This window comes from Fundulus heteroclitus, chromosome 4, assembly GCF_011125445.2.
Source record: "Fundulus heteroclitus isolate FHET01 chromosome 4, MU-UCD_Fhet_4.1, whole genome shotgun sequence".
Classification (NCBI taxonomy): Eukaryota; Metazoa; Chordata; class Actinopteri; order Cyprinodontiformes; family Fundulidae; genus Fundulus; species Fundulus heteroclitus.
In genome coordinates, this window is record NC_046364.1 from 40,267,440 (window position 1) to 40,286,314 (window position 18,875).

Below are 18,875 nucleotides of genomic sequence, written 5' to 3' on the forward strand. Positions count from 1 at the left end.
GGCTCTTTAGGTTTGTTTGGCAGTAATCAGGACTGGGGTTTGCTTCTGAATTAGAATGAAGTTATTTCATGATTCAGCAACAGCCCGTTCACCAGGTTTGTTTGGATAGCTTTGTTTTCAATTAAAACATGAAATCGTTTGAAAACTGTTTCATGTGTCTCCAAAGACTATCTTTACCTGAAGTTAAACTTGATATTCGGAAACATTTTAATGACAGGAAAACTGAGAAAATCTGTAAGGGAGCAAATAACTTTCCACAGCACTGTATAATAATAACATAAAAATAATAATAATCAAAGGAAGTGATGATTACTGCATCTTTATTTTGTACCAAAGCTAATCCTCTTATACATAAATTAATGAAAGGAATGAACTGTTTCCAGTTCATTCCCACAACTCTTTCCATTCATTCATGTTCAGAGGCAGAAATGACACGGATAATTAGAGTGACGCAGCAGTGTGACTTGAATAAGAAGCTGATCATCTACCAAATTTATAACATTTTATGGGTTTCAGACCTTTAAAAAAAACATTTAGAAGTCAGTGGTGCTGACTTTTCCTTTAATTCCCTCTGGACACAATGAACACTTTGAATTACTTTTATGCTACATGTCTTTTTACAATTACTGAGACGCTGAACAACTAGAAAATTTCTTTATGACGAAAGACGCTTTGCACATGCTTTTAAACCTGTCATTGTACAGCATTTCCGAGGGGCTTTGTGTTTATTCGGTGTAATTTGACGGTTGTATTTCGATAAGATCATCTGAGATAATGATAGAAAGTCTTACCGCGAGTGATGGTTAGAGTTTTCATGTCGTAAACCGATCCTTTCAACTCCCACAGATGTTAGTCAGGCAATAATAAACTAATGAAAGGAAAGTTTATAAAGCCCTTTCAGCATTCACTTCCTGATTAATTTTTTTTGGTCTTGTGTTTTGAAGAAAACCCGGAAAAGGAATCCATGATTTTAGTCAGCTTTTTGCTCCTGTGCTATGGCGACACTGCAGACGCTGGAGGCATTTAATGATGCTAAAAAAAAAAAAAAGCAAAGAATGGCATGCTCTGTTTTTCTGGTTTTGGAATAATCTAGTTTAGATTTATAGATTATAAATTAGAACTGATCAAAGACTCCAAAAAAACAACAACAAGCAAATAGCCTTTTAATAACAGGAAGCTTAAATTAGGACCAAATTTTCTTAGAGTTTACCGTGTGAACAGTAAAGGGTGAAATCCACTTTCTATTGACTGGGATTTACTGTTTCACCTGTTTGAGGTGCAACTATTAACTCTATTAACTATTAACCCTGTGTACAACTGGGAAAGCTCATCTGTTTTCACACCACCCCATTAAGACCGTGGTGCCCTGGATAGTGAACCAAATCTGGCACATAAAAATCTGCCACTGCACACATTATATTGAGGTTATATTGTTTATCTGATTCAAAGGATGTATTTACACGGTATTCAGTAGCTTAATGGAATATTGTTATATTTCAGTTAAATAGAATCAGCTTTAATCCCCATTTTGGTTCATTCAACAAGGAATTTGATTTCTGTTCCACTTTGCTCTCAATTAAGAAAGTTTAAGTACAACAAAAGTTTTTAGTGTAAATATAAAATACATTTATACCTGGGTACTCTGAACTGTTAATGTTCATCAGAGAGACAGCCTGGTGCAAGGTACCTCTTCTGTGTCGCCAGGTTTTAGAGTCCTCTGCAAAAAGGGAACTAAAGTTAAGTAAAATGTTCTTGAAATGAGTGTATTTAGCCTTGATTTGAGCAGGTAAATAAGACTATTTGCCTATAGAATAAGATTTTTGCGCTGTGGTTTGGACCTGTCCTGTTTTGTGGATGAGCCAAACCACCCAGTGATGAGCCAAGTCAGGACAGGCTAAATGATGGCAGTGTAGAAGATGACCAGTAGGTCCTGTGGAAGGCTGTGCTTCTTGAGTTGCCACAGGAAGTACAGTCTCAGCGGGGTCGTCTTCGAAACTGTATCTGCGTGTGTGAAGTGATCAACAGCAAATGAGGGTGAGGAAAATGCTACAAGACCCAAAGGTTCAAAGTCCAACATGTAAAGACAAATTCACAAAATCTTGTAGCCAATCTGAACAAATAAACTACATCAATTATATGATATATTTACTTCTTTACGGATAAAAATCTAATCTGTGCTTATTTTCTCATATCTTAAAGAACTACGCACAGTCTCGTGATGTTTTTAAAGATTAACTGGCTGGTTACATAGTACCTCCATGAGTCATGTTTGCCTTGAACCCAACAGTGAGCAGCTGACCTGAAAATGATCAACCTTTGACTCAGCCACTGACTCGTCACGTCCTGAGGTCCAGTGCAGAGAGAAAGCCCTCCTTTTTATGAGGAACAGCAGATTTTACAATCCATCGCGCTCAGATGTCGAAACACGCCATCCAAGAACCCAAAGTTATGTTTCCCTAGAACTAGATGTGGATGTGACATATTTATGGTTATATAGCCACACCTCATAAGACAGATGTGTAGTCGCTCTCATTTCAATATTGACAGCTAGTATCATTTATAATTTTTATATGCAGCCAGTATCTGATCATGTCTGACCAACTACAAATCTGCACTGCTACTTTTTCTAATAGACGCTATATTTGTAGTCACATTATGAGCATTATTCAATAAATACAGGCTATTTTAAAATGTATGTAGAATTGGTTTCGCTGTTGGTGGTTGCAAGGATTTTTCATGAACAAATAATGGCATTTTTTTTTTATTAATTTCCGTTTTCATCCTCAAACGAGTTTGTTTCCATAGAATACTGTCGTCCTACAGTAAAACTATGTTCTGTAAGCACATTTTTCTCATCTACGGTGATTTATAAAATGTTGCAGCATATTTAAACACCAGCTGCTGAGATCTTAAACAGAGTGAACCGTTTTAAATAAACTCCTACTGGTTTTCAGAACGCAGTGCCTTTATTAACACTAGAACATACTGTACATTTTGTCTTGTTATATACTATGTCATAGGTTTGATGTATGATGTGACCAGCCCAATAATTATAGAGTGGGGGCAAAATTATTCCTATTTTCATTTTTCAGAATAAGAGTAATCTTTGTGTGCACACCAGGAAAGTGACTCACAGCATTAAAATAATACTTATCCATATATAAAAATTTAAGATACACTTTCTTTGTTTGACAAATGGAATTCTAACACAATGGCACACATTTGTACTTTCCCCCTTTTGCTCTATTTCCCTTAAACAAAACCCAGTGCAACTAATTTCCTTCTAAAGTGATGTGATTAGTAAACACAGTCCATCTGCGTGTGATTTCGTTTCATTATAAATGCAGCTGTTCTCTGAAAGCCTTGGAGGTTTGTTAGAGAACATTAGGGCACAAACGACAACACGAAGATCAAGGAGCAGAGCAGACAGGTCAAGGAGAGAGCTGTGGAGAATTTAAAACAATGTTACATTATAAAACTATCTCAAGCTTGGAAAATCTCATGGAATACTGTTCATCTTCATCTACTTGTAATTAGCAATGTGTGGAGGAAAAATAACATTCTACATTACCTTGATCCCATCACTCCCGCGGTAAAACATGGCAGTGGCAGCATCATGCTGTTCTGATGCCTTGTTATTATTATTAATTATTATTATTATTATTGTTAATGGGGCTAAATGAAAGGCAATATTGGAGGAAAACCTATTAGAGCGTGTAAAAGACTTGAGACTAGGGTAAGGTTTCACCTTCCAGAAAGACAACAACCTAAAACATGCAGCCAAAGCTAAAATGAACTTGTTTAGATCAAAATATTAACATTCATGTAGAATCCCTCAAAGTCTAGATCGAAATCCATCAGAATCACTTTTAAGGCTCACATATTTGCCTGCAAGGCCCCGCATGGCCTGACTCTGCAGTACATGTCAGAGAGTTTATCCCTTTACAATCCAGCTCACGCTTCCAGAGCCGTGTACATGAGCCGTCCATCTGGTCCAGACTCTCGGCTGAAGATAGATTTTGAACCAAAGAGCATGGCTCTGGGAAAGTTTGAGGAAATGCGCTGTCTTTAACATATAGATTTAAATACTACACTTTTGTAATGCCTCTCCAGTTTTTTTTTTTATGGTGGCAGCAGATAACGTTGATTTAGACGTGACACATCCATTTTTTTTATTATTATTTTGTGTTCATGGTCAAAGACCAAAGTATATTTCAGACCATTCTTGGTTTTAAAATAGATAATTTCAGTGCAGGCAATGTGGCAAAGAGAAATATTTTTAATCTAGATTGCTTCACTTCCGCTATGTTTGCATATTTGTTGCCTTTTTTTAATTATTATTTCTCTTTACAAATTTGATTTCCATCCATTCAAACTATCCCAAGAAATGCCAAAAACAAAGCAAGTCTCCTTTATGACCACTGCTGCCATTGCAGCATGGAAAAGGTCATACTTTGGCTGCTTCCTTCCTGGAAACACAAGTGAGCTTTGAAAGCTTGACAAAGGTGAGAATTTCTCACTGAATTTTGAATGCTTTCAGGAACTCTTTATCAACGATATCCATCTGAATATGATTTGCCTAATCTTCTCTGTCTTACAGTTACTGAAGTCAATGTAGATGTGTGTGACCTATAGTTTCCTGTTAGTAGCCTCTAGCTTTTACCTGTACTAGTATATGTTTTCATTTAAAAGTCATATTTGTTTGGTCAAAATTATTGTGTATTTTCTTCAAAAGATGTATTTTGGGCCAGAAACTCTGATGCGATTTTAAAAAGCAGTGGATGAGATCAAACTGAACTAAAAAGGGAAGGCTCCTCTGACTTTTTGACACTAACTTTTGGGACTACTTCACAGCATCGGAGAGTCCTTTTACCCTTCTCAGTTGTTTCTCCTGTTGCAGTTTGACAGGCGGGCCTCCACAAGCTCTCAATGTTAATTGAACTGATTTATTTTGCTCAATTATATGTTTCAGTCTGAGGGAGAAATAGATGCTTATGAAAGTTATACAGAAAAGCCTTTTTTTACTGGCATGCCTCTGAAAACAACCAGTTGGCTCAAAGATTTCATCAAATGGTTGTTTTGGAGAACGATGAACCCAGGATGCTACTCTTTGCTGCAGTTCTCTGTGAGATTTGGAGATTTTTTGAGGCTCTGATTCCTTAATGAAAACAAAATAACAGTTCTGTCCTTTTCAGCCCAGGTACCCTGCGGATGGTGTCTGTGTTTTGTGGGCGTCTTTACACCAGGAATGCAACACTTGGAGCCGTTGTTCTAGATTTGTCTGTTTATAGTAACCCTTGAAACACTGACTACAGGTACAACTCAGATATTGACCCTCTACCAAACTCATTAATGGGGCATGCTTCAAACGCCTGCAGTTATCTCTGTTGCTATTGCGCTTCTTTTTTTCTAGCACACTTTTTCCTTCCACTCACCTTTCCATTTAGAGGCTTGTTCACAGCGCTCTGGGAACAGCCACCTTCTTCAGCAGTGATTATTTGTTGCTTACCCATCCTGTGCCATTGACTATCTTCCCACAGAGTTTTAATCAGAGTTTTTGTTTTAATGAGTTTTTAATGCATTTTTTGTTCCAATAAGCTTTTAGTTGAAATGCATTTATGATTGGATAGTTTTTTTCTTTATCGTACAACGCTTTGTATTCTGTGACACTGACTCTGTGAAAATGTGGTATATAAATAAACGTTCACTAACTTAACGACTGCCTGACAGTCTTTCCACGATGCTGTAGTCCAATAACATGTCACGTCTTTGCTAAAAAAAAAAAAAAAAACTTTTTCAAATAGAAAACAATCTATACATTTTCAGAGAAAAGGAATTTGGGTTTTTCATTAGCTTTAAGACACAATAGCCACATAATGAGTTTCCCTTTTTGATTTGAATCGCTGAAATTACCTTACATCTAGATTCACTGGGATGCGGTTTTCCCCATAATTGTTCCTTTCTCTATAATAATTCTCAATCACAGCTGCAAGCGCTTATATCCACTTTGTCTTTCAACATAAAAAAATACATTGACTGCATACAATAAAATTATAATTATTCAGCATCTCAATATCTTTTAAAATACAATTAGATTGTGAAACAATTAAATAAAATTGCCATAATTACAGTCTCTCTAATAAATCTCTATGTGCAGACTTCACCTGATATCACCTGAGTTTTTTTTTTTTTTTTGCATTAATCTTTTATTCGCCGCTTCTAACCCAGTGTCAAAGTGTCTCTGGCGCCCCTATCGGCCACACATGGAAAGTGGAAAAAAATGTAACATGGTTTATTTCCCTCGCCGTGTTCCTTCAGCCACATCTGAACGGTTCCAACAATCGTTTCCCAATCGGGACTTCCTCCACCACCTCCGGCGCGGAACCGCACAACTCGACCCGCCCCCTCTGGTCCTCCTCCAAGGCTGCGTGAGCCGGCGTTTGATTGGATTAGACTCGCTTAGCCTTTACCCTCTAACCTCGCTGATGTTGGCTCGCTGCTTCCTGCTCTCTCCGCTCCCCCTCGCCGACTGAACGAAAAGGCTGCCGAAGCCGCACGGCGAAGCGAAGCGCCCCGCACGGACACAGCAGCAGCAGCGTCTTCGGCACCGAGGAGAGAGCGGAGCGGGGAGCCGCGGAACGCACCAGCACCAGCACCAGCACAGGCGGACGGGGAGAACAGCGAAGCCCCTCAACCATGCGGAGGAGATCCAGGGTGTTGCTGTGTTTTGCGGTGCTGTGGGTGCTGGGAATAGCCTACTACTTCTACTCGGGGACGGCGCTGAGCCGAAAGGTAGGGTTTCCGTTCCTAGACTGCCTTTTTTTTTTTTTTTTCTGGCTTGCACGGTCCACCCCGGCCGTGCGCCATGGATGGATGTTTCTTCCAGGATGAAGCCGCTGCGTGATTTGCTGCGGTTCTTCCTCCTGCTTTTTTTTTTTTTTTTTCTGGGGCTCGGATGGTGCGGTTCCCCGGCACCGTGAGCTGTGTGTTAAAAGGCCTGCTGCTGTCGGCGCGCTGGCATTGATTCGGTGGAGGGGAGGGGGGAGACGTATGGAGACGGGCTGCACAGGGTGCGCGGACCCGCGGCCGACCTCCTCCGCCTCCTCGGTACCGATGGTCGCCCTTCAGGCGGCCGCGGCGGGAGAGGCGAGCTGCAACGAGCAGCCGGTCCCCCTGCTTTGTGGTGGTCCTCCGGGCTCATTTCTAAGCACAATGCGTCTGCGAGCACGCAGAGCGGTGGATGTCACCGCCGGGGCCGGGGAGGGGGGGCGTCTGAGCCCGTGGAGCGCGTCGGCACCAGCTGCCGCTTTCTGGGCAGAGATCAGGAAGTCCGCTGCTTTAGTCCGTCAGCCATCCGAGGGGGCTTTAAACATGCTCTGCCTCCCTATGCAGCGAAAAAATGCGCGGTTCTGTGGAGATCGGGTTGCCGATGGCCGGTGTTGTCCGAAATGTTTATTCTAAAACTGAAGACGCACCGATCAGGCTTCTTCTGGCCGGTACCGATCTGTGATTCCAAGGACCTGGCTGCGCAATAAGCTCCATATGGAGGAGACGAGCCGATGCATTGAGATGCTGAGACTGTGTTTGAATTTTAATTTGACCGCTCCGATTTCCGTTTTATGCTTTAAACTTTGGAAATTCGTTTCTTATGTTTGTTGTTACAGCCTTCTGTGATTAAATACTTTCAGATTCATTGCTTTCTGTCTAGGTATTTTATTATCAGGACAAAATGTGTATATCTTACACCAGTGGTCCTCAGGGCCCGCTGTCCTACACGTTTTTTAGATGTCTCTGCTCCAGCACACTGGTATCAAACTCCAGTCCTCCAGGGCCGGTGGTCCCTCCTTTCCCCTAAAGGATTCAGATGGATCAGTCCCAGATTGATCATGTACAGAACTGGAGTGCTGGACATGATCAGTCCGGCTGGCCAGGTCAGTCCTCCAGGGCCTGGTGTTCTGCAGCTTTTAGAGCATCTCTTGTCTCACCTGACTCCAATATGAGCTCATTAGCAGAGCTTGGCTCCGTCCGAGTACCTCCATTCGGTAAGGACTCTTTAGCCAAAGCAGAAGTGCGTCAGCGGTCGCCATGATGAGTGCTGTCCGAATAGTGCTGTCAGGAAGGAAGGAGGTAGGAAAAGGAGCCCGTGTGCTTCCACCCGCGGCTTATTTAGCATAGGAACCTTGTGATGTCCCTTACCGGTGCCAAGGAGCCATAAGGAATCCCACAATCCTTTGTGTTTACAGCCCACCTCACGAAAATTAACGAAAATGTGCGGAGGGCAGAGAGTGTACACTTTGTAGTTCATTTTTGGCATGCTTTAGGCCTGGATTTGACTGGAATATCCATGTGTGTTTCCGTCACATGACGACGTCGGAATTAAAGGCTGTCTGAATTTCTTCCCGATAATGGGGAGTTTTTCTTCCCACTGTCGCTTCATGCTTGCTCAGTATGAGGGATTGCAGCAAAGCCATGGACAATGCAGACGACTCTCCCTGCAGCTCTACGGTTCCCCAGGAGTGAATGCTGCTTGTCGGGACTTTGAAGCAATCAACTGGTTCCCTTATATAGAAAATTTTTGACCAATCTATGTAATATGATTGATATTGACTTTGTAAAGTGCCTTGAGATGACATGTTTCATGAATTGGTGCTATATAAATAAATTTAATTGAATTGAATTGGGCACAGCGGTCCGAGGCTCCTTTGCTCCCCACAGTAGTGTTCTTACTGTTGACCCCATGAAAGGTCAAAGAACAGGAGCTATTATTAAGAATATTGGATGGTGCCCCTGACTAAGGGCTAGTGAGGTAGTTTTATTTAGGTGTGTAGGGAAAGGGACACGTGTAAAAGCTTCTGGACACCGGCCCTCCAGGATTTCAGTTTGAGACCTCTGCATTAAAGTTGCAGAGGCCTGCTGAGGCAGGGAAACACCTAAAACATGCAGGACAGGGCGTCCCTACCAAGGACTACTGCACACCTGCCTATTCTCACAGGTGAGGGGGGCTCTCTTTAGGTGAGAGGCGGGATTCACCCTGGACAGATCGGCAGCCCATTTCAGTGGAACAGAGACAGGATATAATGCACACAACAATTCATACCTAAGAGCCATTTAGAGCAGAGGACTTTAACCCTGTTCCTCAGAACCCGCTGTCCTGCCAGCCGTCTCTGCTCCGGCACACCTGAACCAGATGATTGCATTACGTTGGCCTGTTAATCGCCTTTTTATTCAAGACAGGTGTGAGGATGCAGGGAAACACCTAAAACATGCACTGGTTACCTCTGCACGTTAGGATAGGTTTTTACATTTTTCAATTCAATTCAATTCAATTTTATTTATATAGCGCCAAATCATGAAACATGTCATCTCAAGGCACTTTACAAAGTCAAGTTCAATCATATTATACAGATTTGGTCAGATTTTGGCTTTAATTTTCAGAGCAATCCATGGTCAGGCTCCTATTTATAGACAGGATCTTTTGAAACCTCTTTCTCCCCCTAATACTTTAAGGTTGTCGACTCAAACGTTTTTGCCGGTACCTCGGACCGTCTTAAAAAAACCGCGGTGATCGGGCTTTTCAGGTAGTGTCTCCGAGTAGTTTGGAACGGTCTTCTGCGGCATCTTTTAAGAAACGTCTAAAGACTTGTTTTTTTTGTTGTTGTTGTTGGTGTTTTTAAATAGTTTTTGCTCCTGTGATGCACTTTGTGATATCAATGTATGTGTAAGGTGCTATAGAACTAACATTTGACTTACTTAAGACTGTGGGAGGAGGCTGGAGTACCCGGTGAGTGCCCACTCATGCACGGGGAGAGCAAGCACAAAGATGCCATGCCGGGGTTCAAACCCATTCACCTTGCTGCTGCGCAGGGAACAGTTCTACCACCTTATAATTTATATCATTAATTTTAGCCAAGGCGCTTATGGACCGCTTTAGATGTGTTTTCAACCATAGGAGATCAGGTCCAGGTCCAGAAAAAAAAAACCTTCTTCATGTACTTTGATGGGAGTGGTAACTTTAAGTTCACAGAAAATGAAGGAATTACAAGACTTTACCCGTCAAAGCACGTGTCTGACCTTTGTCATAAAAGGTACCTATGTGTCAGATCTGATTTGTTCTTCAACCTGTAAATTATATGCATCGAATGCACTTAATTAGATATTTTTAATCCTTCATTTTTTTTTTTTTTTTGCTGGATTCCAAACTACAGCTTCTTTCAAAGAATCCCATGCACACATTTTTTTTTCTCTTTCAGGTCTTATAATCCTTAGGATAGAAAACCAAATGGGCATGGGTAAAAACAAATCCACAAATCGGTATTGGCCGGGAAAACCCTGATCCACTGCATCTCGGTGTTCGAGCACGTTGCCTTGAAAGCTGCGACACGTTCCACCACGTTCTGACGTTTCTCAGATTAACCGAGGACCCACCTGGCAGATCGATCGATAATGAAAGTAATTGGTATCCTGAGGCAAACACCTGAGGCAATGAACAGCCCGCAGAACGACTCTCCCTGACTCAGCCTGGGTGACTTTTAGCCCAGGCCTACCTAATAAACCGGCAGCCGGTCAGTTCTCCTCACAGAGTTGTGTTTTCCATCATCTCACCTGCAGCATCCAGCTATGAAACGTATCGTGCCTCAGGATAAACAACGTGTGAACCATCGGCTGTTTTCTGTGTGCACAGCAAACACGGTGAGGCCGTGCGAACATCCTGTGTGTATTCCACCTGTCTCCCATCCTGTCCTATCAGTCTCTCTGCGTGTTTGCTCTGCTCCGGTCCGCCACAGCAGCCTTTTTACTTCTCCATTAGGCTGATAGCCCTGCTCTCTCTCTCTCTCTCTCTGTTTGTTGGTGAGGTTCTCCGGAGCATCGGAGCGACACGCCCAGATAAGCAACTTTCCCCGGGTGTTAGATTGCGAGGAGCGTTAATATGGATGACAGGGGTGCGCCTGGCAGGTGTCTTGACACAGCGGGACGGTTAATCAGTTTAAACGACTGTGCTGCGGCGCGGGTAAAGTGTCTTTTTTTTTTTTTTTTCTGTCACACCCTCAAGTATCAAACCGAAACGGCTGATGACTTCCTCCTGCAGTCATGAAGCAGAGTTAACGGACGAATCGGATTATGAGCCTAAAATGTTCTGATTTCTCTGGATTTTTAAATCGCAGTTAATTTTCCGACTATATTTGTTTGAATACATCTTAGTTGAAAATATTTACCTGGGGGGGGGTTTATTTGCTTTTATTTAAGTAATAATCCCATAAACCATTGCTTCTTTAGCACCTCACTCTTTTTGGGTACCTGACATTGAGTCGATGTGTTTTTGGTGTCAATTACATCGTCATCAGCGCTGTTGGAGTCCTGGCTGTCGGTTCTGTTTTTTTTTTTTAGGTCAATTTCATGGCAACTATTTAAGTTGTTCTATAGTGGGTATAAAAAGCGCATCAACCCCTGACTCGAGAAACTTGAGACCAAGATGAATCATTACAGAACTTACTCCACCTTTTTAAGGTGATGTATAACACGTACAGCTCGATTTAAAAAAAAAACGAGCAAAGTCTTAGTTTGCATAAGTGTGCACATCATTAAGCCAATGCTGTGTTAAAGCATTGGTCGATGTCACTACAGCTCCCGCTGCTATTTGTTCTCTGCAAAAAAACGCTCCTAAACTGTTAGATGTTGAAGGCAGTTTGGAGACAACCCTACAGATTCGGATGTGTTGGTTGCTGAAATATGAACTGACCGATCTTTTGTCTTTTGAGCCCCCCCCCACAGCATGATGCTGTCCCTGCCGTTCTTATCTGTGGCTACATTATTGTTGCTTCTGTACCAAACGCACCTTTTCAAATTATGATGAAATACTCCAACCTGGGCTTCTTTAGACTGCATTTTAAATAAAATGTAATAATAAAATTTAGCAGGCTTTGGATGTTTTTTGTTTTTTTGTTGCCATCTTGGCATCTCCACGCCAGAGTCCGGTTATATGAGGGGTCCTGCAGGTCGTTTTTACATGTGCTACATAGCCAGTATTTACCAGACAGATCATTTAAAGCGGCAGACCCCCCTGGCAGCTTCTCTAGACGCTCTCCCCTCACCTTCTTATCAATTTCCAAGGGAAGTCTGGGTCTCGTAACATCACTGTTGCACCATATCTCTGTTTGATGACCACTATCTTCACTGTATTCCGCTGTATTTCTGAAGCCTTGTGCTGTTTTGTACTCTTCTCCTGACCGATACCTCCTGATGCTCTGGAAGGTTTGGTGGATTTTGCTGAGAGGTGCGACAGAGAAAATATCAGGGGAAGCCTGTTAGAAGAGCGTACCGTTTTATTCTGGGTTATTCAGACGAACTCTTCCTGAGGACAGAGTTGTGTCGACTCTGTTGCCTCGGCCTCCCACCCTGGTCCCCAGGAACCACTGTCCTGCATGTTTTAGACGCCTTTCTGCCTCAGCACACCTGAATCAAATGATTTCATGAGCTCCTCAGCAGCCACCGAGGACTGCCGAGGCTTGATAATCACCCAGGTGAGGTGTGCAAAGGCAGAGACGCACCTGAAACATGCAGGACAGTGGGTCCTGAGGAGACCTCTGGGGGAAGAAGTTCAGGAAATATGTTGCATAGTCTCATTTTTTTCACATTACTACTACCTGGTATTTTAACTGTAGACTGTGTGGCGGTACACAGGAAGCAGAGACTGGGGTTTTCGTTCTGCTAATATGTCCAAGAAATTTACTCCAATTAGCGTTTGGTATCTAGACTCATCCGAGGCTCGACCCTGACCGCCGTTTACCTCTTATTGGTCCCTGGAACACACGGCGCCCGCCCGCCCGCCTCCGTCCCACCTGACAAGGATGAATGCCGGCGTGTCACTGCTGATCCCGATCACTCAGGATGCGCTCGGTCACGGCAGCGGAGACAAACGGCCTCTTCTGAAAGGCATCTCAAACGGGCCCCGTCTCTGTGAGGAGAATTAGTTCAGCTGGCTCCGTCTTCGTCTCTGTCACACGCCGCCGCCGCCGCCGAGGCTCCTCGGATCAAAGCGTGACGCTCAAACGGCTAAAACCCTCGTCTGTTTGGGAGCAGCCGCCTGACTCCTCTCCGGAGTGTGCCGACCAATTTAATGAGGTGTTTTGAAAACGCAAACCGATTGCTGCCACATTCTTCATTGAGTTTCTTCTGGAGTAGCAAGAAAATAAACAAGAAGAAAAGCCTCCCAGGTTCTGTTCAGAGTTCAAAAACAAACTGTAGGACAAAATGTTCTCCTAATGTTTGATTTCATTTACACAATTTACCTGAACACGGGCTTACAGTGTAGACAGGGAGGGATCTATGTATTTCCTGCACAGCGCTATGCAAAAAAAGTGGCAACCACAAAGCTCATTGTATTTTATCTGGATTTTATATGATGGTCTAATGCAAAGCAGAGCATAAATGTGCTCTGACCTTGGTTACAGCTCGTCACATTACAGCCACAGACTTTATTAGATTTTATTGTTTTTTTCAGACCAACCCAGAGCGCAGGGTTACTGCAGGATCTTTATGCCCCTTAAAGGATATTTCAGTTTTAGGGTTTAAAATCTTCTGTATTCTTACATTATATTTATACATTATACATCTTAAAATGGTACATTGAAGTCATTGTATCATTTTTATGACACAAAATAAATCAAAATGCATGTTACCTTATGTGTTTTACCTCCTTCACTATTAGAAAGTGTTTGTTTAATAGGGGTTGGCTTAACACGGGGATCTCTAAAAAGCTTACGCTCTACCGTTTTAAAAGGCTTTGTGGTCAGATAATCTAAAAGGAAACGCGCCGAGGTCACATGACCACAAACATAAGATGACACATTTAATTTAAACCAACCTAAGATGTAATTTGAGTTCCAGAGTAGGTAAGTTTGTTATTGAAATCTTTGTAACTCATTAAGATCTTGAATTCAAATCATAGTCTTAGAAAGTCTTAAATATGACTGAATGAAACCTGCATAAACTCTGAAGCGGAGTGTGATTGTGAAGAGAAGGGAAAGGGATACGTTTTTATTATTTGTATTTTCTTAACAAATACAGACCTGAAAAGTGTGTTGTGCATTGGACTTCAGCTCCCCCAAGTCAATGCTTTGTAGAAAAACAGCTTTTGCTTTACAGCAGCAAGTGTTTGCTGTATGTCGATACCAGCTTTTCACCTGTGGAGCCATCTTTCCGTGCAAAATAACTCAAAATCCCACAGATTTGATAGCAAACATCTTTGAAAATCATTTTCAAGCCATTACACAGATTTTCAGTCGTGCTTAGGTGTGGGCTTTGACTGGGCCATTCTGGTTCTCACACCTAACAGGTTTTCTACCCTGTGTTTTGCTGCATGAATCATCCTAAGCTGAACAAAGGAATCCCCCCAGCATGATGCTGCCACTTACGTGTTTTACCACAGTGATTATGTGGAGTGTCCATATTCTTCATTACGTGACGCAAAGGGATAATGCGAGTCAAATCTGGGCCTTCAGGCTTTCGAAAAAAAAATAAAAAGAATAAAAAAAGCTAGTTAGACAAATGTAGCGAACGGCTGAAGCTCTCTGTTACACAAACCAAAAGATATGAAGGTGCACACAGTGAAGCAATAATGTAAATAGTATTAGTGTTACCGATTAACCTAGCATCGCTTCACTCCACCATAATCGCTCCAGACATTTTGTTTAATTTCTGTGAAGTGGGCTGTGCTTTTAGGTCATGTCACGCAAAGGATGGTGGGATTTCTTATAGCTTCTTAACCAGTGAGTAATGCTAAAGGAGCCATCATAGGAAGCATACAAGCTCCTTTTCCTACCTCCTTCTTGCCAATTAGACCTTTTTGGACATAGTCAGTGTTTTACAGATAAGCCTAAAGATGAGCTCTCCTCCCCTTTTTTTCTAACAGTTATTTCCTTTTTATGTAGACTTGTAGAAATGTTTGGAACGAATCTGCAAATCTACTGTTGTACTCAAGGATAAATATCGAGGGCATGTGCTGCCCTTGCTGGAATGCCTCATCAATTTCTACCTTTTTTGGACCAACCTGCTTCTCACTCTTCAGTCTAAATTCCTGCTGCATTTGAAAGAGGAAAAAGCACTTTGTAAAAGTAAAAAAAAAATAAAGGTGTTTCATCCTTTTTTAAGATGGTGCCTTGTAATAGAAAGGATGTATGCTGTGGACATAGCGAGCCAATGTTCCTGCTTACACCCAGCGCTGCAACCGAGCCTCTAACATCAGGGGCCTGTGAGTGGGTTTTGTTCAGGTTTGGATTAGCTGTCTGTAGGTGGCGGCTGAAGTTCTGCGAGTTCTTCATCAGAGAGCCGAAGGAGGGAGAGGAGCTCCGAGGCATCGTCTCAGCGGGGAGTCTGCTGGTTCAGAGCTCGTGAGTTATCTGCAGCTCCAGGCCCTCAGCCTCCACCTGCCTCTGCATGTCTCAAAGATTAGACGTGTGGATACCGCCATCTTTTATCACGCGCAGCACGACTTCTCTGACTCTGTGCATCTGGCTGGTTTTGAAGCCGGCGTTTTTTTTTTTTTGGGGGGAAGTCGGAATGACTGCGGGCTTGGATGGGCTTTTGCCGTCCTGCTCGGCGGTGTACAGAAGAAACGGGACACCGGAGAGTGACACCCAACGCCCCGTTTCCAGATTGATCACACTCAATCCCCTAAACAGACCAACATCTGTGACCCGCATCTCTATTCCTGTGATTTCCATCCTGAAATCTGTTCACACACTGCTCTACACATAATATTGATCGCACATGTTAGGGTTCCTGCTGTTGTATAACTACAGCAGAGTCGCGTCTCTTTAACACCGGCGAGGCTTCAGCGGCTCGATATGTTTACGCTGCCAAAATATAATGTAATCTCTCCCTCTGTGCAGTTTCATTGAGCCAAACCCAAGAATCAATGCCTCAAATTAGGCAGAGAATCTCTGAATCGGTTCTGTATATCTTCCAACATCTGCTCCCCCTAATCCGGCTGTACATTTCGAAATAATTGTTAATAAAAAATGTTTTTATATCAAATATGTATAAGCAAAAACAAGGAAGCTTCTTCACACTCGCATACGTTGCGGCTGCGAGTGTCAGGGAAAACACAGAGTTGCCGCGCTGCAGAAGCTCCACAGATGTGCGAGTCTATGTGTGGGTGGTTTTAGGGCTGACAGCTTCTTTTCTCCGGGGACAGCTGTCGGTGAATTTGGGAGACGGGAAACTGTTACTGCAGCATCTGGCTCTGGAAGGGAGAAGTTACTACGGTGGATGTTCGGGTTTCTACGACTGAGTGACGTGTTTAGTTATTTTAGTAAGTATGAAGAAAATGGCATTTTATATTTTACGAAGTGGCAAAGTGTTTCAAAAAGAAGGTAAAACCAAGCCAGACGTGGTAAAACATTTTTTAGAAAAATCCGCTTGCATATGGCTTAGGACTGAGCAAAGTCTTTATTTCCCCACTCAGACCATATGGGGAACACTGAGGGAACTTACAAGATCCCAACATGTCAATATTTTCTCAGTTTTCTTCACAAGAGTGTAATGTAAATAGAATTCTATAAGCTTATGTTCTCAAGCTTAATTTAGTACAGCGGTGCCCCTCCCCCACATGTTGCTGTGCACTGCTGGTGGGCTGTCTGGAAAAAAAAAAGGTGAATGCGTTTTTTTTCCTTTGATTAGGGGTAAGAAAAATACATTTCTCTGGATTCTCCCATTGTGGTAACTTTCTGTATAAATACCAACGTTTCATGGTGTTTCCAGTAAGTCTTACTTCCAGCTGGGCATGTACAACATGATCAAATTGCCTTTTATTGAAATTAGAAAACCAACAGTTATTTCTACTGCTGCTAGAATAATACATTGATTGATATTGGTATGATGTCTAATATTCATTACATCTTTTTTTGGGTAACTTAGCTGTAGGTTTTTAACTGCTTATTACACAGAACAATACAGCTACTTGTCCCTCTCCTTTTTACAGAGTAACTCTGGGAGTATAGCTGGCTAATATTTGCTGGTTAATCGCTTTGGTAGTACTGTGGCAGCTTTCTGTAACTTTGAGTGTCGTCAAATGGATTTTATTTCGTTTACGGAAGGTGAATGTCCTACACCTTTTTTTTTTTTTTTTTTTTGTATTTCTGTTGCTCTATTGAGTTGAATTTACTAGACTACACAAACGGCATACATTTGAGATAGGAAGACATTGTGGCAGAAAATAATTGCTAAAGGGAATGTAATGTATAAAAGGAGAATAGTGTGTCGTATCTGCTTTGGCGAGCTTTATTTGTAGCAGCTGTGTAAGGTTTGTATGGAGGCTCTAAAACCCACTGGCCATCTAATGGAACTGCTATTAAGAGATGGAGCACAAGAAATGGAAAAGAAAACTTGGTCCCTGGAAAAAAAAAAGAATAATTTCTGTGTCTGTTTTTCATCCACAATACCCTCCTCAGCCATTTAAGCCCTTCTGCCTAAACACAACAACATGTTGGATTGAAGTCTTGAGTTTTAAACTGATTGCTTTGCTCTTACGCCGTATTTGTTTCGTATTTCTTACTGGCAGATGACAAACTTTTAATGGGAAAGTTAAAAGCGGCGATAATATCTATTGTTCTTCGAGCTCGTGCAGAGATGGAAAGTTTTCAAAGAGCTGCTGCTTATTATCACATCAAGAGAAAACAGAACAGCCCTCTTTTGTTCAGTTTTATCACAGAGAGAGCCATGCTATTGTAGCTGTGTCACAACAACGACATTAGCGTCCTCAGAAATTCATAGTCCGGTTGAAAGCAATCTGTGCCGCTGTTATCAGGCTAAATTTGCAAATTTGCAACTGATATGGAGCGGTCACGGTGCTTTGCCTGTGCCCTTTCCCTGGCTAAGACATTCAAATAAAGAGCATTCACTGCAGCACTCTCTCTGTCGGGGCTGCTTGATGAAGCTTTATTGGGTGCATGGATCCTCACAACTGTAAGCTTTTCACCGTAACATTTCAATCTAGTCGCCGTTTAACAGAAGTCCAGGGTAAAGGGCAGATATTACCTTCTGTTTCTGTCTTTAAAAATCGGTAAAAACCCAAGGGGATAAAAGACAGACTGCATCAGCATATGTGTCAGATATGTACATATTGTAGGTTAGCATCTTCTTTTTAAACTACTCCATCTGCCCTATTTCAGTAGATAAATCAAATGGCAAACAGGCAGAATAAATTAAGGTAGATTGAAAAAAAAAACAGACATCCTGTTCACCCACCTTATTCTCTGCCTGGCAGATAAATGTGTGAGCTGTCATATTTGGCTCACAGGATCCTAAGACTGACTTTATTCTTCTGCCTCGAATTTAAATAAGATGCACGTCTTTGTTCAGTTTTTGTGTCTAAACGGGATTTTTTTTTGGAGGGGAAACATAAACTGTTCTGAAGTAACATTTCGGAACAGTTTGCAAAGCTGTGCAGAAATTGATCCATCACCCATCAATAGAAATTTATCCAACTTACCCTAACAAGACATCCTGGGATGACATGCCAGAGGGACCCCAAGGCGTTATTATAGACATCCTAATGTAATCCCTCCAGTGTATTCTGAGTTTGCCCCGAGTCTCTCCTGCTGGGAGGATGTTTAGAAAATCTCTAACGAAAGGTGTCCAGCGGGCATCCTGATCAGTTTCGGCTGACTGCTTCCATCCAGAGGAATGGCCAGTCTGAATTTAGCTTTCCCAGAACGATGAAGCTTCTCACCTTATGTCTAGGGCTGAGCTCAGCCTCTGGGAAAAAGCTCCTTTCAGCCACTTGTATCCCTCGTTAATTCAGACACAATCCATCTCTCCTGTCCTTAGATGTGAGTTGAAACATGGACTGAGTGATAAGAAGAGCACTTTAGTTTTTG

At 42.3% G+C, this 18,875-nt stretch overlaps 1 protein-coding gene across 1 annotated transcript in view; it reads left to right on the plus strand.

Annotated features, from left to right (window-relative positions):
* The first annotated feature begins 6,272 nt into the window (after positions 1-6,272).
* galnt2 (UDP-N-acetyl-alpha-D-galactosamine:polypeptide N-acetylgalactosaminyltransferase 2) overlaps positions 6,273-18,875 on the plus strand; it is an 87,447-nt gene continuing 74,844 nt past the window's right edge. Inside the window, exon 1 of the mRNA XM_012880997.3 lies at positions 6,273-6,792. Within this exon, the coding sequence (XP_012736451.1) occupies positions 6,697-6,792 (96 nt within the window). The 5' untranslated portion in view covers positions 6,273-6,696. The remainder of the gene's footprint in view (positions 6,793-18,875) is intronic.